This window comes from Coturnix japonica, chromosome 4 (assembly GCF_054131305.1).
Source record: "Coturnix japonica strain WE chromosome 4, WE-NBRP24, whole genome shotgun sequence".
Taxonomy (NCBI): domain Eukaryota; kingdom Metazoa; phylum Chordata; class Aves; order Galliformes; family Phasianidae; genus Coturnix; species Coturnix japonica.
In genome coordinates, this window is record NC_140666.1 from 19,690,269 (window position 1) to 19,714,505 (window position 24,237).

Below are 24,237 nucleotides of genomic sequence, written 5' to 3' on the forward strand. Positions count from 1 at the left end.
GAGATTTTATTCTCCTGTGGCAAATCCAGCACAAAAATAGCTTCTGGTGGAGGTACCGTGCACAGCATGAGCAGTACTCTACAGTGACAGGATGCACTGCAGACAAATTGTGGTTTTTTTTTAAAGTCAAGCAGCATTTTAGCATCCAAACACTGCCTGTGCTAATTGCAACTGTCATTAACGTGACAGGGAATGCCACTCAGCTCAGCATCTGTCAGATCTCCAGAGGTTCAAATGCAGGCACTTGGGCCCTTCCTCCTACAGGCTGGTTTCTGGGTGCAAATATACTGTTTTGAAGCTGTTCTTTGAATTGGGCACACATCTTCAGATCTTCTTTCCTGTTTTCTGCCAAGCTGGTGGTGAAGGAAGACCCAGCCTCTGCTAGTTGCAGGGATGGCTTCCTTGCAAGCTGGGCTGATGTAAGGGACTGCAAGAGCTCCTCTATGCACTGATGCTTTAGGATTTTAGGAGGGCTGAAATGCAGTACTGCGAGGGTAAAGTATAGCACACCTGGTGTACTGTGTGTCCAAGCAACATTTACTACCTGGTGCCCATGAGAACTGGTGGAGGAAATAGGGTGAAAACATGACGTCTTCCTTGGAGGTTTTTTTTCATGGATATGGAGTGTGAAGGTGTTCCTATGGAGTCCTTGTTTTCTCCTTTTCCAGCAGTGAGTGAAGGATACTTCTTACCTTGGGTAAAGGGAGCAGCTGAAGCTGGCAATGAGGAGTTTGGGGAAGAAGTGGAAGAGCTGGAAGTGGATTTGCTGGGGCTGCTGGGAGGGTGAGAGTGTCCCAGCACCTAGACCTGCCAGGCCCTCACCTCTTCTGCAGGCAGGGGAGGGAAAGGCATCAGCCATGGGGCTCAGGGACCCCAGCACAGGCTGCACATTCCCTATCTGTGGTGCCCAGGTGCTGGAGTGGCATTCTGAGATGGATGTTGACTGTTGTTCCTATGCAAAACTCTGCAGTGGTATTTGTTACAAAAGCCTCTGGTGAGCAGAATGGCAGCAGCTCTCTGGAAGGGTCTGCCTGTGTTAATCTGCCACATTACTTAATTGTGAGCTAGGATCCAGGATGGCACATTATCTGCTAGTTTTGTCCTTGTGAATCTCCAGTGGAAGGAGATAAATAATCTCGATGGCTGGTAAAATGTTTGTTTTATCATGCTTCTGATTATGATGAGACTATCAGCCCACAGTGCCCATTCAAGTAACGTGTCCCTATATAACAGTGTGTGCTTTCAGCTGTCTAAATATATAATAATTACAGGTCAGCTAATGTTGGAATGGTGCCGTTTGGTGATTTTATGCACCATTTAGGTACAGCTGCAAATTGATAAATCACATTTCTACAGGTTTTATATAAATCACATATAATATTAACTAGTGCAATGAAGTGATTAACTCTCCCTGGCTCCTGGAACTGGGTCCTTAGGCAAAAGGGACTTTTCTTGACTATTTTATCTGCCTCTGCCAATTACTACTGGTCACGGCTTCCTAATCAGGGTTGAGTTTCCAAATGGGACCTTGAGCCTTGTGATAAGCCTGTTCTGCACGCGTGGAGTGGCCTTTCCAAGTGAAATATCACTTAGAACCAGTGTTATGCAACTTGATTTTTTGTCTGTACGTTTTGTTGGTTCCTTTTAATTAATTCCTAATTTAGAAGTTCAAAATGGCTCTAATGGCAGCATTCCTTTCTTTCTTTTCTTTTTGCCATGTTGGACCTTTTCAGTGGTGTGAGGGAGGCTGTTGTTGCACTGTATTATTTCAGAGCCTGTGCTTTTTTGCATTGCAGAGGTGTTAAAAAGGCACTGCAGGCTAATTTGTTTTTGTAGGATTGTTGCTGATTTCAAGAACAGCTGTTATTTTTGTCTTTTTATTCCTTTTTTGGGGATCCTAAAATATAGATAGTGTTGGATGCAGTAATTAAAGCTGGTATCCCAACATTGTATTCTGCTCCAAGACACAGCCCCTAATTGCTGAGGACAGAGCAGGAGCCCAGAGAGACTTCTTGAAATCCAAGTGAGAGGTGCCAAGTTTAATTCCTATCTCCTCCTGTGGAAAGCCCTCCAGGAGCTTAGCAGGGGTGGCAGCCACCCAACTGGAGTGGGGAGGACTGGGCAGGTGAGGTGAGGCTGGGAGGAAAACAGAGGTCTGAAATATCTTTTGTAAAATAGATGCAGTTTTACAGGGGGGAGGTAAATCTGTGCACTGCTGTTCAGTGCATGTTGGAAGATATCTAAGGAAGAGGAGGGACATATTTCCACTAATGGTATCTCAGCCATTTCTGCAGCAGTGGGGAGCCAAGCATTTGGGGCAGGAGAGCATTGTTGGGAGAGCTGCACATGGCTAGATCCCGCTGAACAGGGCTCCCTTACCCACAGGTGACTACAGACTGGGCTATAAGTAATAGGACCCTTAGCAGCATTGTCTAGATAAGCTAAAGATGACATTGATTAAGGTGCTGGGAAGGAATAGTGTCACCCCCAGTTTGCCTCTTCTACCTGCCTGTTGCCTACAGTGCAGTATCATCGAGGTTCAAGTGAGGACAGTGAAGCAGATAGGATCTGCCCTCTGGAGATGGTGGACACAACACCCTGAGTGTGACTTCCCCTTGTCCAAGCGCAGCACAGCTACTGCTAAGTACAAGCACTAGAGGATTCTGAGAGTTGTACAAACCCCAAAGCTGAAGCTGTAAAAAAACAGCAGTGTTATATAAGACCAAGCACCCAGCTAGCCATGTCAATGCTTGCGGATGAGAACAAGAGCAGGGCAAGCCTACAGTGATGCTTTTAAGGCCATAATTCGAACGATGCAAAAGCCTTCCTTTGCTCCTCATTCAACATGAAGCTTGCAAACCTCAAAAATACTCATGAAATGTATCATTGGTATGGGAGCTTACCCCCTATTATAGATGGGAAAAGCCTAGACCATTTGAAGGGGTTGGCCCAAGTTCAGCAGCAGAGCTGAGGATGTTCCTCTTCTTCCTTGAGGGATGCTCTGGACTTCAGGTGGTCCCCTGAAAAAGTGGTAAGTGCTTGAACAGCAGAAAACTTTGGATGTGGAGATACAAAGCTGGAATGTTTGAGAGCACAGGGAGAAGGCTTTCTTGCTGATAAAGCAGTTGCATTTGTTTTAATCTAAAGCAGGAGTCCTCTAGACTACAATGGTAATTTTTTCCTTTTGGAAGCATGAATCCTAGCTGGAAAGGGAAAAAAATTAATTAAAGAAGAAAGCGGGACTCCTGAGTTTCATTATGTGGAAGCTGGGAATGCCGCTACAGTACACAAGAGGTGCGCCAAATTCTGAGGCTTTCAGAAATCATACACATTTACAAGCTTGCTGTTTGCGTTAGAGAATCAAAGCCTTTAGGATTCATGCTTTCAAGCTTTTTTCTCCTCTGTATTATGACTTTTGCTTTTTTTAATGAAAATGAAGTTTTTCTCGTGATTGCCTGGCTCCAGGAAGCAGAGCTGTAAAATTGAGCTTGGTTGCCAAACTAGCAGGAATGTCTTGAGGCTTGGCAACAAGCTGTTCTGGTTGGGCTTGGGACAGCTGCAGACACCTCATCATAGCAGCAGGAAGGTAGGGCAGGAAGGCTTATTCATCTTCAGCTGAAAGTAGTAGAGGGTTTAATACCTGTGTTGGTTCTTGATTTTCTTAGAATCATAGAGTCATAGAAGCGTTTGAGTTTGCTTTCAGGAGATCTGTCCTGCTGCAGCCATGGCCATGTTGCGCTGGGTGCTGCTGCACCCGGTGTCCCGACACAGCCCTCCCCTGGGCTTCGGGGCATAGAAACAAGAGCTGACAGCCACACTCACCGCACTTCACTTCTGCTCTGTCACACAGGACATCAAATTGACTCTTGCCTGTGCTGTCCTGAGGAAAGGTACAAAGCCTTCAAGCTTTGGGAACAGCAGCAGGAACAGTGCTGAGGTGTGACCGGCAGGAAGGTTGTGTCACCTGGCTTTCCCTCCCAGAAGGTGTCCCCAGATGCTTGGCAGAGATGCAGTGCCCCATGAATCCTACAGAGAGGGCATCCCAACATTTAAATGGGCATCACAGCTCCATGTACCCTCATGTATAGTCCCCAAGAGCTCCCAGGCATGGCACAGATGTGAGCAGGGTGAAAAGTCAGGCTTTTTATGGCTCTTTCTTTTTTAAACCTAACTTTGCAGCATCGTGAACATTCTGCAAGAGAAGAGGTGTTTTTCCTTCCAACACTTGGGCTTCTTGGCCTGTGCGACTCATTGTAGGAAGGCAAAATGTGGGAGCTGTAATAAGAGGAGATGCGGTTTAGCAAAACATAATAATTGGATGGGAAAACAGGGAAGGAGCGTGGGAAGCTTTCGTTTTTTTCACTTCACTAATCTGCAGGAACACGGCCTCTTACAATCAAGACATTTAAAACAGAAGTTAAGCTGAATAACGGGAAATTACTAAAAACTACCAAGAGCAAAAAGAAGAATAAAAGATGAAGCTAGCTACGCAGCCTGTTTCCCTTATGTCTCTGTGTGGACAGTTTCATGGCATTCTTTCATTTCAAGGTCTCTGGTATTTTCGGCTTAAAATACTGAGGAGTCGCTTCGTTTATGTAACATCTGAGATGACATTTGTACGACGGCACTGCTTCTGTGTTTTAACCTTTATGTAATGTTCATTTACAAGCCACACTGAGCCCGATTTGGATTTTTAAGGGTTATTTTAAGCAGATTTTGTTTTGGGAAACAGGTAACAAAAAGAGGTCCGCATGTTGTGCTTAAAGACAGGGGTGTGGAGTCTGCATTAGCTTTACGTGTACAAGTTCAATGCGTGCTTTTATTTGATGATGAAAATGGAGTGTGCTGAAGGTGCAGAGATCCTTTACAGTTGCTTTCAGCAATTCCTTGCAGTCTGAAATGTCCAGTGCCAAGGGTGTGTTTGGTACCCACCTTCTGATCTCCAAATGGCAGGAAAATTTGTTCTGTCAAGGAATGGCCTCATCTCATCCCAGTGCAGTTTAGGAATTGTAACCTCAGGATGCTGAGAAAGGGCTTTTGCCTGGATGAGAATGGCTCATGTGAAATGATGGGGGAAAGCTGCTGTGAAATGAAAATCAATGCTCATGCACAAATGCTGGCCTGGGAAGGGAGAGGAAACCTAAGAGCCATAACCCAATTAGCTTGAGCAGACGGTCAGACCCGCTCAGATTCCTGAAGAAGGCATATCTCGATCTTCATAAAGCAGACATCTGTAGGGGTCTCCTCCCTCCTACCAGAGGTTTCCTCCTGTCAGCAGCTGATGAGGGCTGGGGAAAGCAATGCTTTATGCTGCTAAGCTCTGCAGGTTGCTCTGCTGTACAAATGAACACGCTGTATTTCAGAACACTTGGCAGCATCCAGCAGTCTGGTTGCCTTGATATGATGATTTTATATTTGGAATCAAAACTATCAAAACCCACAGCCCCTTTGCTTACAAGAGGAACCAAGTGGTGTGCAGGGAACCACCTGGGGCTGTGGTTATGCTGTTATAAAAATGGGCTCTCTGGGCTGCCATGGATGCACTGCTGGCATCACCATTGCCATAAAGAGGGACTCACTCCAGTATCACTCAGTGCTGTGCAGACCACAGCCCAGGCTTCATTCTCTGGCCTCCTGATGCACTTTCAAATAACCTTGTTGTTCTTCCCTCTTCTCCTCGCAGCTATGGGTGAACCAAGAAGATGGAGTGGAGGAGGGAACCAGCGAAGTGCAGAATGGTCACTTGGATCCAAGCGCCGACTGCCTCTGTCTTGGCAGAACCGTCCAGAACCGAGATCAGATGAGAGCCAATGTCATCAATGAGATCATGAGCACGGAGCGCCACTACATCAAGCACCTCAAGGACATTTGTGAGGTACTTGGGGTTGTGACATGGGGGATGCAGCAGCACATGTGATGGGCTATGGAAATCTGAGGGCTGAGTTTGTTCCTGGGTGATGGGGAAAGATGTTGCAGTGTGCTTACGAGTAATGTGTGTAATAGAGGAGCAGCACCTGTCAATAAGTATTGATACTTCTGAGTATTTTCTGCTGGATCTGCTAATTAGCTTTGGTTTCTATTAGCCAAAAGAACAATTTCTGATCTTCTTTTAGTACTTTTTTGACTGAAAAACGATGAGGTTGAAATCATTCAAGCATTTCTCTTAATTAAAGCCTATTGCCATCTACTTTGGAACTGTTGACCAAGGCAATTAGGTCATAATTAAATCTATCAGTTAACCATTTCATCTGTGTCTTTCACATTGGGTTCGCAACTTCCCCTAGCTCTGAACGGCTTCTCTTACAGTGGGATTGAGAGCAAAATGTTTTCAGCATGGGAAGTGGATTGCATTTCCATAGTGTAAGGGAGACTGCAAGCAGGTGAACATTGATGACTGCACCCTCACATCCTCAGTGTGTTTCTTCATTATGCACAACTAACTCTCACAACTCCTTATTGTCCTGCAGCCCTAGTACCACAATCTGCATGTGAAGTGTAGTGCCTGCGGTGCTGGGTGCTTGGGAAGGGGAATACACAGATGTGTCTCAATGCACTGCAGGACAGCCTGGGCACTGTCTTAGAGACAGGGAGAAGTTTGTTGGCACAAAACTCACAGTCTGGGGCTTTCTGCTCATCCCTCTCAAGGTTTAGGATTCCGTGAGCCCAGGTCCAGTTTTTCCAGAATCAATGTGGTAAAGCCCTTTGCAAATTCTACTTAGAAAATGTCTTCCTCCTTCCTTCATACTTGCCACTTTTCTTTTGACAAGGCAAAGCAGCCAACCAAAAAAGCAACAGTGATGCTTTTCGAATATGGAAGAGTCTTGGGATTTCAATTTGGAAACAAATGAGCTTAATTTCAGTGTGCTATTTCAGTCAGAGGGCTTTGCATTAAAGAAGGGAAAAGCTGCAGGAACTTTTCTTCCTTGTGCTTCTTTTCCTGCATTTGCACTTTTCAATTGAAAAACTGAATGAATCTGAACTTGCATTTCCTGGCCATGTCACCATGCTTTTGCCAAATAAAATTTGCAGGAGGAGCAGATAGATACAGCTTTTGTGACATCTGTGGAGTAACACTGATTTGCAGCACGTGACAACACGCACAATGTGTGAAAGAGATGTGTGATACAAAATGGTGTTGAGGGATAAGTCTGACTGCCAGGTAGAGCACCAGGAAGTGACTCAGCTGCCTCACTTAGAAAAGGAGGACTGAAGTGGGCATTCTTGTCTGCAGACTGATGGGCTGTCACTTGTTCAATGCAATCAGGGCCATCAGTTTGCCTAGAGAAGGCTCGGGGCCAGCTGAGCCATGGCTGGTGTTTTGGCACAGCATGACATGAGCGTTCCTGTTTGTGCCTAAGAGCGGGTTGGAGATACCGTGAGCTCTTCCAAACAGGTTTATACAGAGGTGATGTTTTACCAGGGAATGAGGAGATACCACACATCTGATGATGAGCTGCAGAACTGCTGGTGGCAGTGACAAGCTCCCCTTTCCTTCCTGCTCTTTTATTTGAAGGTGCAAGGACAAACAGCTGCAATATGACATACTGGTGGAATGCAGAGGAGTGATGGCTGGGTGGCAAAGGCTGAGCGTGATCTAGCATTGAGCTCAGCCATGTAGTCATACTCCTGTCGCTGAATTACAATAAGAAGTCCTAAGGCCAGTGAGACACCTTAAGATATGAGGTTGCTGTCAGAGGATTGTAGCCCCTGTGAGGTGATTAAGAGCCCTCCAATTGCTCTTTTCTGCTGTAGGATGTGTTCCCAGAACCTGCTACTCTGTTATTATAGACCGTGTTATTATTCATAATACCCATGGCACCAGCCCTGCTAAGTCAGGAGCTCACAAGCTCGCCAGCACCAGAATTAAAATTACCTGTGCTTCACAAAGCAGCTGGCTTGGAGGGGAATCCCCCTCTCAACAAACCACACAGCACCGAGAATTGCTGCTGCTTGCTCTTGTGCTGCCCTTGCTCTGTGTGAAGGTCTGGTTGCTGCATGGTAAAACAGTTTTTGAAGATTTTTATGAGGGGCAAAATGCTGAGCTTTCTCTGGGCTGCATTTTCCGGTGCAGATGGATTGTTATTCTTTAATATCACCAAGGGGAAAAGAAGGAAAAAGAATCTAGCCTTAGGGAAATATCCAGCAATAGGAATTTCAGGCTTAGCAGTTAGAGCTTAGAAAAATAATCAGCTACTGAAAACTAGGCTTTTATAATGAGTAGCAGCAGCCAGCTGCTGCACTGGGGCTCTGAGCCTGGGTAGGCAAAGGTTACATCCCTACCAGGAGTGACACCAGCACAGCAGCCGAGATGTTGGGACAGCGGCAGCTTGATGGGAGCAACAAGCCCCAAGGGACAGGAGGGGGGAACACCAGCTAACTTCCATTGCTGCATTTTTGCTCTTTCCCAAGTCATATCACTCTGAATTTATTTATTAATAAGGCTGTCTGGATCCCATCTAAGTTTTGCTTTGGTGCCTGGACAGCTCTGATTGCTAAACAGCAGTGCATCTCAGCACGTGGAGCCAAGTCTGATGTGCAGAGCTGATGGTCCGAGTGGCATTAGCCTGACTCATTCTCAGAGGTGTAGGACATGAGCAGCATAAAACCCTCATGGTAGTGGTGTGGTGCACCTCCAGAGGACCATGTCTGGGGGGCTGCTGGCACTTTTCTATGACCAGTTTCTCATCTGTGGCTAGCAGAGTGAAGGGTGTTTCTGTAGAAAGTTTAGATTCATTAGGACATACATATGTACATACATACATTTATTCCCCAGTATGTGACTTGCAGCTGCCTTCTGCTGCTTGCTTGTGCAAAACTTGTTTTTCTCCTTTGGAGCTGGCTCCTTCTGAGGAGTCAGCTTGTGTTCCTAATGGATTTTGTTGTACACTGTAGGTGGTTCCCAGGGCAATCCGTGGTGCCAATGGAAGGAGTGCAGCCAGACTGATGCATGGTCTGTGCCTGATGTGCAGTAGTTCTGTTGCCTGCTGCTTCAGAGTCCTGACCACCTGGGAGCAGGCACAGCTCTAGTGTGCCTTTTGCATTCAAACAGCCTCTGGTTTGTTCTTGGGTTACTCTTGGGTCTGCACATACGGACGTGATGCTCACCTGGGTGTGTTAGCACTGCTCTACTAAATAGTATTTTGATAGTTCAGATGGTGCTTGTCCAAAGCGAGGGCAGCCTGCAGGACATTTTCTTTCCCAGTCTGGCTCAGAATATTATCATAGTTGCCTTTTAACTCGCAGCCTGCAGCAGCTGTCATCTCCTCCTTTTTCCTTCTGCTAGTGCTCTCCTCGCTCTCAGGAAGGACAGATGGATTGTCCACCTCTCCTGACTGTCTCTAAACCTACTTTGGGGTGAAGAAAACTTAGCACTTAACCTCCTGCAAATGCTTTCTAACTTTGGCCTATACCTCAGGGACTACATGGAAATGTACTTTAAAGGGAGACAGTTTGACAGCTATTTTTAGGTATTCATTGAGCAAAACACACTTCAACATCTGCTCATCAGTCAACTATCACTCTTCTGAGCAAACCTGATGGAATGAGCAGGAGGAAGATGACGTTGTTTTATGTAACAGAAGTAAATTTACTGGAAAAAATATGCAACATCCTTCTAGCTGGTGCTTGCTGCAGGATATATCGGAGTCTTCAGCCTCCCCTTTGCTGGAATCCAAACATCACATGCACAAGCTGGGTAGAGGATAAGGCTGGGAGCTGCATGCATTCACATATTCTCCCCATGGTTTTATAGGTGCCTGTGCAGAAATGTGCTGCTTCAGCTTCTCTGGAGCACGTGACTTGGCAAAGAGATGAACCAGCAGCAAGAGGAGAGGGGATTTTCAAGACAGAAGCTGCAGCCAATAGCAACCCCAGGGCTGAAAGATGTTCATATAAATCATCCGTGGACTGATTTCACAAAGCAGCGTGTGCATGAGGGGAACCTGGCTTGCAGGCAGCCTGCAGCATGCAGCAGGGCAAAGGTGCTGACACAAATGCCTTGCAGCAGCTGTTCAGCACTGCTAGCACTGCAACCAGGGCCAAAAGGAAGGCCCTGCCTTTGTGGGCAGGTCCATGAGTTATTGTTGGGTTTTTTTTGTAGCTGTTCTGAGATAAGCAGGTAAACACAAAGAGGAGCATGGAAAATATTCTGCATTATTCTTTGATAGTTTGAAATGTCATTTGCCATTCAACTGTCCTGCAGCATGGCAACCAGCGTGCTCTGATTCCTCCTGGCCTTGAAAAATGAGACAGGGAAACCCAGGGAAATGAGTCATCAAGGAGCTGCTGGAAGAAGAGAGACCTAGATTTAGTAAATGGGGAAGGTATTCCATAACTCAAGCTTCCCAGCTGTAAGAACGGGCACGTTCAGGGTAACGGCATCCTTCTAGCTGAGCTGGACATTGCAGAGGCAGGTTCTTTGCCAGCTCGGCCAAAGTTGCATTTATCATTCTGCAGTTTGAAGTTCTCCCTCCCAGAACCACATGGTGAGGCTGAAGGACACTTTATTATAGCATTCCAGTGGCTTGCATTATGGACCAGCAGCTGTGTGTCACCAGCTGGCACTTCGTCTGTGTGACTAAGCATCTAGAGCTCCCAAATATAGCCATCCAACTGGAGCTGTTGGCACTTTTTCTTCTTCATCCTTTTTTTCTCTCCCTATATAATAAACATAGGGAAAGTCATCACATGATGACCCCTGTATTATTCTCTTTTCAACCAAGAGGCCACAGTCCCGAAAAAGGCCAGCGTAGCATTTGCTATTCGGCCTAGCAATATTTGTAGTCTAAATCGTGCAGACAGGCAAAGTGCAGAGGGGTGAAGTGATTTGCTCAATGTCACATGGATCAGTTCAGGGTCAGAAATTCAGCCCAGGCATCGCAAGGTTGTGTGTGTCACTGCATCCCCTGGACCACATATGCTTCAGGCAAGCTTGGTTGAAGTCATCATGATTCAGCTGAAACCAGGATGGCAAGTTTGTGGGCAAGGCAGGCTCAGCAAAGCAGGGAGGCAGGCAGAGCTCAGTGTGTTACATTTTTTTTTTTGCTAGAATATTGATCCACTCCTTTTTTTTTTAAGATCAGGAGGCCTTTAGAGCAATGTGTGATGCCCGGCTAAAGTTGGGTTCAGCACCACTGTGCATCATGGACAAATGAAGACTAAGTAATAAGGAGCACTTTGTTCTTCCTCTGGACCAGGATGCAGGAGATCTGAACAGCTGCCAACTCTACTGCAGATTCCCTTTTATTCTGGGGAATTTCCTTAAATTCTCTGCATCCCAGTTGTTCTTCTCTCCTTCTCCATTTATCTTGCACAGCTGTAGACTCAGTGGGAGAGTCTGATGTTTGTACAGTGCAGGACACAAAGCAAGAAAAACAATAAAAAGTGACAGCTGAGAAAACAGGGCAGAATTTCTGCCTGTTTTGTACCGTATGGAATAACATATTTGGTATAGAAGAAACCAAAATTAAAACGATGCTGCTTTCCTCTAGATGGCATTGATCAGCAGCTTGTGCTGCTCGGGGCTGGGGCCAGCTGGAACACCCACCCCAGCTCCTGCATTGCCTCAGTGCTGTGTGGTGCTCACAGCACTGCAGCCCTCCTGCTTTTGTCTCGTGGAAGGGGAACAACATTGCCTGCCAAGCGAGGGAAGGCTGTTTGCCTTCAGCATTTTGCTTGTTGCTGAAGTACCTCAGGATGGATACACCATCCATAGCCTCCTCCCAGAGCAAGGGCACGCTGCCACACATTGACAGAGTATTTCTCAGCACAACTGGCAACTTCCTTGCCCTGATTACTGTGGCCAAAAGGAGAAATCAGAGCAGACAGGGGACTGACAGCCTCTCATGGCTTTCTGTGTGCTGCCACGTGCCACTGAAGGGGATGTGAGAATGGCAGTGTTTGTTAGGAGCTGCTGTGATAACGGGTATTACTATATTTGATGGGTTGGGTAACATCTCTTTGGAGCCATCAGCTGTATTTTACTGTTCTCTGCAGCACAGGTAGGGACAGAGCAGCTTCTGGCCGTGCTGGCTGAGATCTCTGGGGAACTTTCTGTTTGCAAAGCTGGTTTATGCAATGTACAGTCATACAGTCAGTAGGTAAACAGAGATTATACAGATGTTTCATATGAAAGATTATTGTGATAGGATAAAGGGAAAATCCTCACCAATGTTGAAGGTTCACAATAAAGTCCACACAGGAGCAATCTCCAGAAAGAGATCCTGCTTTAATGGTGGTCAGTCCTTAAATGAGATGTGGGAGAGGTGGAGCCAGGCTCCATCCCTTTTGGTACCACAGCTGAATTGCCTTCACCTGTGCTCCCATGTATGACTTGTTGCTTGCCTTAGGTGGTTAATCAGAGGTTCAGGTGTCAGAAAAAGGCTTGTGGCATTTCCAGGTATGTTTTGCCTATTTTGTGTTTAAATGTAGAGAGGAATTGATAGAAACTCAAGAAAAATCTGGAAGCAGCATCAGTGGTTGGATTATTTTATGGATTGCTCTGTCCTACTTCTTACAGGGCTACTTGAAGCAGTGCCGGAAGAGAAGGGATATGTTCAGTGATGAACAGCTGAAGATCATCTTCGGGAACATTGAAGATATCTATAGATTTCAGATGGGTTTTGTCCGGGACTTGGAGAAACAGTACAACAACGAGGATCCCCATCTCAGTGAGATCGGACCATGTTTCCTTGAACACGTAAGTTCACTTGGTAACTTTGTTTGGGGAGCTGGGTGTTGTTTTTTGGGGGGTACAGGAAAAGTCAGAAGGCAGGAACCACACAGCATCTAACTGCCATTCATCAGTTCTCTTCTGTTCTATTGCCAGTAGAGATACACCACAGGCTACTTTATAGCCACTATATCCACTTTGTAAGGTACAGATGCTGGGAGGACTCCAAGTGAAGCACATAGTTGGATAACCCCCTCGCTGCATTTGAATCCCAGCATGCTTCCATATCCACTCTCATATTACATAGGCGCAGTGTCTCTCACATCATCTTCACATTCTTTTTCTCTTCAAAATATGACTTAAAACCTTTCACAAGCCATCCCAATCAGATCAGGGATGACCAGGCTGTTGGAGTAGGCAAGGAAGACTAGAGGAGTAACAAGAAGTCTTAGTTGTGTGTTGCATTGAAAAGTAGAGGAGTACAAATGGACAGGATGCTTGCTCATGACACTGAGATGCATTTACAAGGGCTGAAAAACCTGTGAAGCTTCAATGTGTTCCTTAGCAGGGTGGCTGGGCCAGGAGCAAAGTGGCAGCTCACGCTAAGTGTGCACCGAAGAGGACATTTTAGCTGATGTTGCAGTCCCTGAGGTTTGGCGCTGCATACTGCATACATATACTGTTATATAAGCCACGTGCTGCAGGAGCTGTTAGATTGGCCAGTGCTGTAAATATGTCAGGAAGTGTCAAGGAAATTGCAGTCCTGCAGCTTTAGGCTTTCTTTTAGGGAGGTTGAAAAGCTGTATCAGAGCATACACTTGAGGTGCTGCCACCCAGGATGTGTGTCCTGTACTGCGTTACTTACATCAGGGCTGATAGTGACTGTTCATGTACTAGGGACATTTCCAATAGGAATTCATGAAACTTCAGCAGAGCATCCCTGAAAAGACTTGTGGTATCTCTTAAGGATCACTGCTCTTCTCATTAAAAGGCAGGTTTATTTTTGAGAAATTGCATTACAACATTAAAGTTGCTCACTTTCATCAGAGCCTGCGATCTCTGATGTTTGCTTCCACAGCAGCAGCAGATTGCACCCTTGTGGGAAAAAGATGGGAGAAATCGTGGTGAGAATCAGTAGCTAAAATTTCATGTCCTAAGGCTGTGCTGTCAATTCATTTATAGTAACAATAGTAAAAGCTACTGCTGCTATTCAGAGCGATATCTGACACTTGTCTTCATTTCCATGGAGGCTGAAAGCCAGCGAAGGGTGGCTGGGCATGTGAGTGTGCAAGTGGGTTTCTTGTTTGGTTGGTTGGTTTTCCAGTCTTTGGAACTTCTGACCACAGGGAACTCCACACAGTGTTTGGTTCACGGGGTTCCCTGTTGGTAGAGAGGTGTTCAGAACTACCCAGATCCCAAGCACTTGTCAGATGCTTCATGATCCTTCAGGTAGAGAGCTCTAAAAAAAGCAAGTTTGCCTTATACTAGTGAAGGCCAGAGCTGTGGCTTGGTTCTACCTTTACCTTTTATGGAGAAAAGAGGAATATGAAATTGAGAACACCCTCAGCACTGCACAGGGGTTCACTTTAACACACCTGCTGCTTGCAGAGACCTTAGCAGTGTGTCAGCACAAAGGGCTCTCTCTCCTTCCTTTAATCCCATGGCAACTTTTTCTGAGCAGGGAAAGAATTCAGGATCAACCCTTTCTCATCCTACAGGGGTATCACTTTTTCTTTAGTCATAATGTTGGTGATTGACTGACGTGTCATCCCTTCCCTCCTGCCTTTCACAGCAAGATGGCTTCTGGATCTATTCGGAGTACTGTAATAATCATTTGGATGCGTGCATGGAGCTTTCCAAGCTGATGAAAGATAGCAGGTACCAGCATTTCTTCGAAGCGTGTCGTCTGTTGCAGCAGATGATCGACATTGCCATAGATGGTTTCCTACTGACACCAGTGCAGAAGATCTGCAAATACCCCCTGCAGCTCGCAGAGCTTCTCAAGTACACCGCACAGGATCACAGGTATGGGCGTGCTTGTCTTACACAGGGGGGTTTTGCTCAATGCTTCTTCATCTGCACACACACGGGTTGGTGTTTTTTTTTCTGTCCAGCTCCTCATGACATCTTGTATAAATTGAAGCAGGGCAAAGGTTGAGCAGATAGTTAAAAAGCTTCTCAAAGCACCGATTCTCAGTGGAGCCAAGCTCATCTCTCTTGTAATCAGACATGTGAACTAATTACCCTTGGATGTACTTTATGATGCTACCAGTTCCACTAGAAAAATTACTTAATTAGCATTCAGTGGTCAGAAAGGCACGTTTCTTTGTCCTAGAGAGGACCCCAGCACACAGCAGATGGAGGGCTGGGATTCACAACTCCAACCTGAGTATGCTCAGTTTTTGGGAGAATTCAGAACCTGTTCTGCTTTTTCAGCCTGCTTCTGCCTCTGACTTTGTCATTGGGTTTTTAGGATCAGATAAGCACCTGGCAGTCTGACTTCTTCCTCCAAATTTTAAGGATCTCTTTTGTTTGTGATCGGGGCTGTCAACCTGACTACCCGGCCTAGTGTGAATGAAGAGTAGTATCTGTGTTATCAGTTGTGATAGGTGAAAGAAGAATAAAGCACTCTGGGAGCAGACTTTGCCCTGCCTTGCCAGTATTCTTTCTTTCCAAAACCTGTTTAAAAGGAAGTAGTTTGAGAGGAAAAAAAAAAAAGACTACAGAGGTTTCAGAAACTTCTGCAAGGGTTCAGTTTTTTTTATTTTCCCCCAAATCAGCCTTGGAAGTGCACAGAGAAGTGACATGAGGAAAGGGATGCATTGATTTGCACTGAGCAGGTTCTCTGCTTCCATTGCTTCCAACTTGCTGAACGCTTGACTGACAATCACCTATTTGGAAGTGCATTTGGTTCCAGATCCAGTTTCTCTTTTTCCTCTCCTTACCAGACCAAGTCAAACTTGGAATGGACCCATGGGAATGTTAGGGTATCAGAAACCAGCTCAAGGATCCCAGATGTTGTGGCTTGTTTTGCTCACCAGCCATGTGATGTCCCCACAGTACTCACAGGGTGAGCTGAGATGTGTGGCTTCACAGTGGAGAGACATAAGCAGACCCAGAGAGGAGAGGTCTGTGATTAAAGTGACCCAATCTGAGTTATTTGGTGGTGATACCAAAGAGGATGTGGACAGGGTGGTTACACAAGGGTGAATTATTTTGAGTATGCTCCTTTGGGATGATTTAAAATCAGTATGTTGCTAAGCTATCAGCTACAGTCACATTCTGGTGAGACTCAGACCTTCCCTGTGGTTAAGCAACAGTTGGTTGCTCAGACTGAGAGCCCTCCATCAGCGCCATGCTGTGCACTGGTTATTGTGGGCATGCCTTGCTCATGGTGGATGGCTTTATGACACAGAAATACAGTGGGTTACCCCACGCTCCCTTGTGGTCTCAGTCCTATGATTCAAGTGTTCAAACAGCCTGGGATCAACCAATTCTCCCAGTAGCCCAGCTCATGTCCCAGACCTCCTTTATGCCATGGATGGGGAAAGGGAGGCACAGAGCGTGTCTCCCTCAGCATCGGGTGCCTCTGCATCGGGACTCAACTGAAACCAGGATGCCACGACTGCCTGCTTGAAATAAGAATGTTTATTGCTGCCATAATCTCTGACTTTGGGACTGGGGATGAGAAGACCAGAGTCTGAGAATGGCAAATCAGTAATTTTGGGGGAGCATCACTCTGTAACACGGGGAAAAGCCAGGTACCTGCAGGCTGGAATGCTGTCAGCATCAGCTGAGAACAATAGAAACAATAGAAACAAGAGAAGCCTCCTATTCACTAATACAGTGCTTGTAGAGCTATGTGTTTTCCCTGTGCCAGCTCAGGGCAGCAGAGCAGCAATCAGCAGCCTGAGCACTCTCCCTCAAATAGCGTGAGTCTGGAATTGCACCCTGGTTGACCCCTGCTAAGAGGTCACTGCATTCCCAAAGTAATCAACAAACTATTTATTTTCCTTAATGTTATAGTCAGCGCTGCCCAGTTATTAATTCACTGTCCAAATGCTTTGCTTCTGTTATTTTTTTCTTCTAAGTTTTGCCAGCTCTGCCACAGATGTGGGCCAAGAGCCCAAAAAGTTCTGCCACGACTCTTTCTTCACTACTGGGTGAAAGAATGTGCATAAAGTTTTCTCCTCAAATGGAGCATTAGAATTAGTGAATTAGCATTACCGAGATAAAACCCAGCTTGATTGGCACCGGTCGCTGGGCACAGAGGCGCAGGCATGGGGGTGTTTTCAAAGCCTGGCTCCCTTCAATTGCTCATTGTTTTGAGTCTGGTTCATTTGAATTTTTCACAAAGCCACATCTGTTCACCTCCTAAAGGTTTGCACCAGCTTAATGTGAAGTAAACGTATGAAGATCCTAAGTGCAGCTTGCTGGTGTCCTGAGCGCTCCTGCTGCAGATTGGAGCTGGGATTAGGAGAACATGAACACAATACGTGACGGACACTCTGCTAAATGGGTGCACAAAAACCATCCTCCCCCTTTTATTTTTAATAGAGCTCATTAATGACTAGCTCCATACCCTGCACCTTTCCCCGTCTCTGCAGTTCCTTTCTGTCCTTAGTGACTGACCTTTTTCCCTGCAAGAGCTCATGGATATTTTGAAGAGCAGAGTGGTATGTCTCATTGGCATAGCTCAGTTTCCCCCTTGTGCAAAGAGGCTTTTGCTTCTTAGAGATAGCCACAGAAGAGAAGGTGCAACAAGTCCTTTGTTGTACATTGGGATGTGTACATCAGGCAGCCCATCCTCTATCCTCCTTTGCTTTGCATAAGAACCAGCCCCGATGCTTTGAGCTTTTGTAGGATTTTTTTTTAACCCCAGCTGGAATTTTGACATAAGAATTGAATATGAATTGAAACTGATCTCAAGATTGTATCCAGAAAGGGTGGCAAAATAGCAGATAATATTCCACGGTACAGTGTATTGTGCTTGTTTCTTAGTATTTATCCTGTTTGGATCAAATAAGGAAATGAATCTAAAGCTTTTCTCTAATTCACAGCACTCACCCCTATTTTAGCTGTCACCAGAGCAATTCTTTAGCAATAATCAATGAAGCCATTCCCCCCGCAGCTGCCTAAGATCACAGTTTTTCTCATTAGTCAGCAGTCAATATCAGCCCTTAAGTTAATAATAAATGATGGTGGCCTTACGGCAGCTGGCCTTGTCTGTCTTTCCGATTGAAATGAACATTAAGGTTCCCTGGAATGGAAGACACAGGGCGGAAATCAATAGCATTGATTTCAGCATCACTTTTTGAAAAGACTGATCATCATCTTTGCTGGCCCTGGTGGGAAGCTATTTGCACTCCATGTTATTACACTCACAGGCACGTCTGGGAAAAAGAGAGAATGGTTTTGATTTGCTCACCTGAAGCCTGCAGTGTGAGTGAATGCCACTGGATAGTGCTCTGAGGCTCTCTTGGAGTTGTCTTCTGGCGTGGAAGGGGCTCCAACTTGTCTGAGTGAAGCATTTTCAAATGTTCATCCTAAAATCATGAAAATCCAAGCCCAGGGACAGAGCTGATCAAAGTGGTCAGTCTTTCCTCTTAGTGAGCACCTTAGGACTTTAAAGAATGACATCCATAGCTGTTGCAGATTATGCAGCTGACAGTAAAACTGCTGTATGTTTCCAAAGCACATTGAGCTCCATTTCATGGGCTTCTCTTTTGTGTTCCACAGTGACTACAGGTATGTGGCTGCTGCTCTCGCCGTCATGAGGAACGTGACTCTGCAGATCAACGAGCGGAAGCGGAGACTGGAGAACATTGACAAGATAGCTCAGTGGCAGGCGTCTGTTCTGGACTGGGAGGTATGCAACCCATGTCAGGGGCTATAAACCTGGATGAAGGCTGCTCCATGCAGCTGTATGTCTTCTTGAAGATACTTCTGAGCCAAGTCAATGAGTAGTTGCAGTATAATGAACGAGCTGCAAAGTATGAGCAAGGCAGTCAGCAGAGGGATTCCTCACCAGCTCTGCTATGTTCTGCCATGTGCTTGAAAAGGCAAATCCAAACAAAGCATTTGTTCTCTATTTTTTTTTCTCATCCTTGAGTTTTTTGAATCCTTGTGTAAATGTAATCAGCGAGTTGGGATTCTAAGCAGAGCAAAGACAAGCATGTTTGTAAATCACCCCCTGTTATAAATTACTGATCCGTGTATTCAGCAAGTGATGGAATGGCCTCACTTCTTCCTAACAGTCACAAAGGTTTAGAATAACTTCGCATTCAAATCATTGGGATCACACTGTGTCAATCACAGTATATGGGGAAGTCACAGAGTTAATTTGTTGGGAAATGATCTAGTAAGGCAGGGAATAGAGGAAGAGAAATGCAGATGCATCACCTTGTGACTGTGTATCTTCCTTGACTGAGTTAGTTTTGCTGCTATAATAAACGTTAGATTCAACCCTAGATCTCTTGATAAAACATGTAAGTGCAGCAATCATAGCTGGTTCGTACACTCTGGCGGGCAGTGAGAGCAGAGAATACAGATGATTTGCTTGATTGTTTTCTTGTTGCTTGCTGTGCAGAAAGTTCCCTGATACTGACACCCAGACTCATTTTCAGCATTAGGAAATTGCTCTCAGGGAGGCACAGGACCATCAGATATATCTTCAGCCTGCAGTATATTCAGTGCCATGAGCTAGTTTGTGTTGTTTGTAAGAAATGCTACGAACCTCACTGTAAATAAAACTAGATTAAGGATGGATCAATTCCAAGTCAGTGAATATTCATATGCAAGTGGAAAGCCAAGGTGACCTCCACATAGGATCTGTGAAACAGCAGTTTCTTCTTCTCTTCCATTGGCTCAGCTGATAATTCATTTTTATTTATCTATATCCTTGATAATTCACTCCTACTTAGTTGTACCTATTCTTTATCTCCATCCTATTCTCAGGAACTTGCCAGATCTTTTTTTCCAAGGACTTTTTGACTACTCTTCTTGAATATAAGCTTAATATTGCAGCACAATCCTTCAGCTTCTCGTAATACAACAGAACCCGCTGTTGCTGCCACTTGGGGATCCAGCAGGAATACAGCTAATGCCCTTGTTCAAAGAGAAACAACATTCATGCCATTCTTATGCTGTATTTTGGATGGGAGCACTAGAGGATGAGGTCTAAATGCAGCAGCAAAGGACTTTGCTTGGTTCTTTCCTCTGAAGTAACCATCAGACCCCACAGCACAGATGCCCACATAATGGCCAGGAGGATGCACAAAAACAAACCCAGAATACACAGAAGTGAACTATAGCATAATTCAGTAAGAGAGCAGGAGAAATCAAAAGCAGTGCCAGATGCTGAGATGTGTCCTTGATCTGTACAGTTGCTCTGTAGGCACAGCATATACCTGGGTTTCTGATCTCTAAAACCCCATGCATTGATCTCAGCCTGTAGGGCACCTCTCCCAGGCCATCAAGGCTGGATTTCCTTGCCAGCTTGCAGGGCTTCCAGCCTTCTCTCCATAGAGGTGGGCTGTTAGATAGTGGGAGAGGGCTTTCCTGGTACATCTCCTCAGTCTCTTCTGCTCCTTGGTGGTACACTGCTTATCTGGATTGGAGAGCAGAACGTGACTCCCACTTCTTCTTTGGAGAAGAACAGCCAGCTGAGAGAGGGTGACCCGAAGTCAACTTTGAGCTTCTGGAAGTGCTTATCCAAGTTAAACTCTCACTGAAAAAGAGGCAGGAACCCACAGTGGTTACCCTTCCATCTTCCTCCTATAATTACTGTCAGCATTCAGAAGCACTCCCTTCCCATCCCCTTGTGTGTCCCAGTGGCTTCCTGATGGTGTGGCTGCACAAGCGAGCAGTGGAGCATAGATATAGGAACAGCTCAGTCTTGCTTGGGACAAACAGAAAGAAACCAAAGCCCAGGTACAAAGAAGTAGGAACAAGGAGAGTAATGGGCAGCCTCTTATGTGGGGGCTGCTGATGTGTATTGCAAATAGCACCAAGAAGGGCAGCCCTACTGTGGGGCAGCTGGTTGGTGCTGCAGCACCATGGCACCAAGCCTGAGGAATCACTGCTGGCTTTGTACGTGGAGTGACTGAGCAAAATCAGGAGGGAAGATTCTGATCTCATTGACTGCTGTAAATTAGAAACAGTCCCCAGTCACTTTGAAATGTGTTCCTGTGTAATTTGTAGGAGTGTGGCCTTGACCAGCAAGCCTGCATTGGACTGTTGCTGTGTGTGATTCACTTGTTTTGGATTTCCGATGCATCCACAGACTTAGAGAGGTGCTGCCCTGCCTACATGGAATGCTCTAGTGCCTTTTGTTCTTTCGGTTGTTAATGGAGTGGAATATGGGGCTTCTGTCACCTCCTGCAGAGACCTTTCAGTGCCTGAGAGCTCTTGTGGTTATGAAGTGCTTCCTGATGCTCAGCCTCTATTTCCCTTTGCTTGGTGCCATCCCCCCACCAGTGGTTCAGTGCTTTCAGATCAGAGCAGGGATGTGTGAAGGCAGCAGGCAGTGCTGGCATGCAGACAGCTGCAGTGGGCTCGGAGCAGCGTGCCAGGTCTGCTCTGGGTCAATGTGAAATGCGCTGCACAGAGCCTGTCCTGAGCTACAGATCTCAAAGGTTAGCCAGCAATGCGTGTACAATGGCACTCTAAAGAGAAGAGTTCCTCAAAGCCCATCACCTTTCTTATGTCCTTGCACCCCCAGTGTGGGCAGTGCTGCTTATATAGTTGCCTAAGAAGCAGGAGGGAGGTGGCAGGAGTACACCCTCGTTCAGTGAGTGCCCACCACAACTGCCATGCTGATGGGAAGCAGATGTGTGCATTGGCAGGCCATGGTGCTGCTCCCTTCATCCCGGCTCTGCTTGGAGTGGGGTGCTGTGGCCGGGCTGCTTGTCCCATGACTGCCATCCCCAGGAGGGATCAGCCATCCTAAGGTAGCAGTGGGGTGTTTGGCACAGGGCAGAGCCTCGCTCACAGCCTCAATTAACCTGAGCCTGCTATTTAAGCAGATTACTTTGGTTTATGCAGATTTCTAGATATTGCTACCCGAGATTCCCGTGGGTTGCCACTTTGGCAGATTGCAAGAGTATTAAATTTACACGAAGGGTAAAGGATATGTAATTGCGAAATATAATGAAAGCTGTCTTTTTAAATCTCTTCCCATTCTCATTATTTACTGGTCCTTTAAATCAAGACTCGGTGCCCTTAATTATGTAATACATAATAGTTGGCTTCAGCCTAATATTACGTTATTGAATCCAAGAATGACACAGGGGGGGAAAAAAAAGATGCATGCAACCAATGTGCTATTTTCAAAGTGAGGACAGCCTGATGAGAAATCCTCCCAGGGAAAAATCACAACAGGGACTGAAACAGATCCTTCTGCTTTTTTCTTTTCCTCCTTTATTATTTTTTTCCCAGCAACAGAAGGTATCAAAAAAGGAGCCTGATGAAAAAGACAACATTTCTCTCGCTTTCCTTTTTTTTTTCCCTGATCTTTCTGTAGCCCTGAGTGCTAATCAGGCTGTCAATCTCTAATTAAAGAACAGCAGTGTCAGGCAGAAGAGAGCCCTGCTCGCTGAATGTTAACTAGCAGAGGGGATTTAGTGCCCAGCAGTAACAGTGAGGAGCGTTCATCCAGCAGCACTGCTTGTGTGACGTCAGTAAAACCCTTCGGTTCCTCCCAGCTCCTTGTTGCAGAGTGGTTGCCTATAGCAGGGTGGTCCCCTGCATCAGCGCATTTACCTATAGCAGAGTGGTCACCTATAGCAGGGTGACTGCCTATTGCAGAGTGGTTACCTGTAGGAGAGTGGTCTCTATAGCACAGCTGGGGAGCTGGGGATTGCTACCTTCCCATAGCAGCAGAAGCACTGACCTCTGCTCAGGAGGCAGGATGAGCCCCAGGACAAATGCATCACTCTGCAGTGCTCAAGAGAGCATGGGGGCATGTACCTGGCCCACATCTGCTCCCCGCGCATGCAGGAGTGCTGACAACTGCATGCAAAACAGAGGACACAGCTTCCTTTCCTGCCCTCTGTTTGCAGCTGGATATTCAGTGCCAACCAGGCTGGCCTGAGGCTTTTTATTACTGGCTGGGGCTGCTGCTTGGGGCTGTAGGGCTGGTCCCAAACTGTCTGCACTATGACATTTCCAAATGTGCTAACCCAGCACTTGAAATCATCCGCTTCCAGCCTATAGACTGTATGTTAAAATTGTTTTCACAGCATAGAAAATGCAATACAAATCCTATCATTTCAGATCTGAATTGTTTTGTTTTATATTGCTTGCAGGGACTACACAGTTTGGATCCCGCTAATCAAGTCGAAGTGTTTACAGAGCCCTCTGTGTGTCCTCAGGCTTGAGATGCTACCACAGGAGTAAAAGACAAAGCTGCTCTTCTATTTTTAGCAGACAGCTTTTCCTAGGCTTGCCCCCTCAGAAAAGCTCCCATCCGTGGGCTTTGTGAATCTGCTTCAGATAAGCTCCTGTTTAGCCAAAGAAGCCCACAGTTTCTGGAGCCTGTGTGTTTCCTTCAGAGGAAGGATTGGCACATCCCTGAGCCTTGCTGCCTACTTAGGAGGTCCCACTGCTGGGGCCACTCTAAATGACCCCATGTGCTGGGCAGGCTGCCTTGATAGGGCCTTCAGACAGCACAGCCACAGAGCGAGATGGAGAGGGGGATGAGCACCTCACTGGGGCCACCCAAAAGTCCCCGCTGCTGCATGATGCCACAGCGACTTAATGAAGCTGCTATTGTCACAGGGCCCAGGGACTCAGACAGTTGCTTCCAATCAATGCCAGGAGGTTAATTACACATTCACCTGCAGTCTGAAATCCTCGCTGAAAAGCAAGAGCTGGGGAGGGCTCTTGGTTGCTCTGGCACCCGCATTGTAAGTTGGACCAGAAAACTGTGTGTGCCTGGGTGCACCCAGAGCCCTTACAAGCTGTTCACTGAGATTTTGGGATGCTCTTGTCATAGAATTGGCTCTAGTTTGGCATCGGAGCCTGTTTCAGAGCCAAAAAAACACAAAGGGATGATCTTCTCCCACTTTCTCTCCCATCCCGCTCCTTACCTTTGCGCTGAAGTCATCCTGCTCCCTTCTGTGGTGTTTGGAGTGAGGCATTGAGGTGCCCACGGGGCAGGTGGTGGTGAATTCACCCATTTTTAATAAATAGATTTTAATTAACTTTTTAAAAAGTCCAGCTCATCCTAATTAGTGGAGGGTGACTGCATTTGTTCTCTCAGAGAGTGGGAGAGAATGCGCTGTGTTTTCAAGACCATCTGCTCACAGATCCTTAAAAAAAAAATGAGGGAGAGGAAAACAACTGTTAGCCAGAGGCTGAGACAGGGTGAGGGAATGCTGGCAGCCAGCCGGCCCGACGGGCTGGGGAGCTCTTAACAAGAATGCTGTGGGAGAGGGGTGGTCATCACTTGAAAGTGTGGGGATGGAGGTGGCAGCATCAGGGGGAGTGTTGGTAGCTCCAGGGTGGGTGATGCAAGGAGCTGGCCTGGAATATTGAAGGGACGTCTCTGTGGAGCCCAGGGGAGC

General features: G+C 46.3%; 1 protein-coding gene across 21 annotated transcripts in view; it reads left to right on the forward strand.

Moving 5' to 3' along the window:
* The window catches only part of ARHGEF9 (Cdc42 guanine nucleotide exchange factor 9), a 171,638-nt gene that overhangs the window by 120,453 nt on the left and 26,948 nt on the right, over positions 1-24,237 (forward strand). For all 21 annotated transcript variants that reach the window (XM_015860489.3, XM_015860490.3, XM_015860488.3 and 18 more), the window contains 4 exons: positions 5,684-5,875; positions 12,518-12,697; positions 14,463-14,695; positions 18,410-18,539. In XM_015860489.3, coding sequence (XP_015715975.2) covers positions 5,684-5,875; positions 12,518-12,697; positions 14,463-14,695; positions 18,410-18,539 — 735 coding nt within the window. The remainder of the gene's footprint in view (positions 1-5,683; positions 5,876-12,517; positions 12,698-14,462; positions 14,696-18,409; positions 18,540-24,237) is intronic.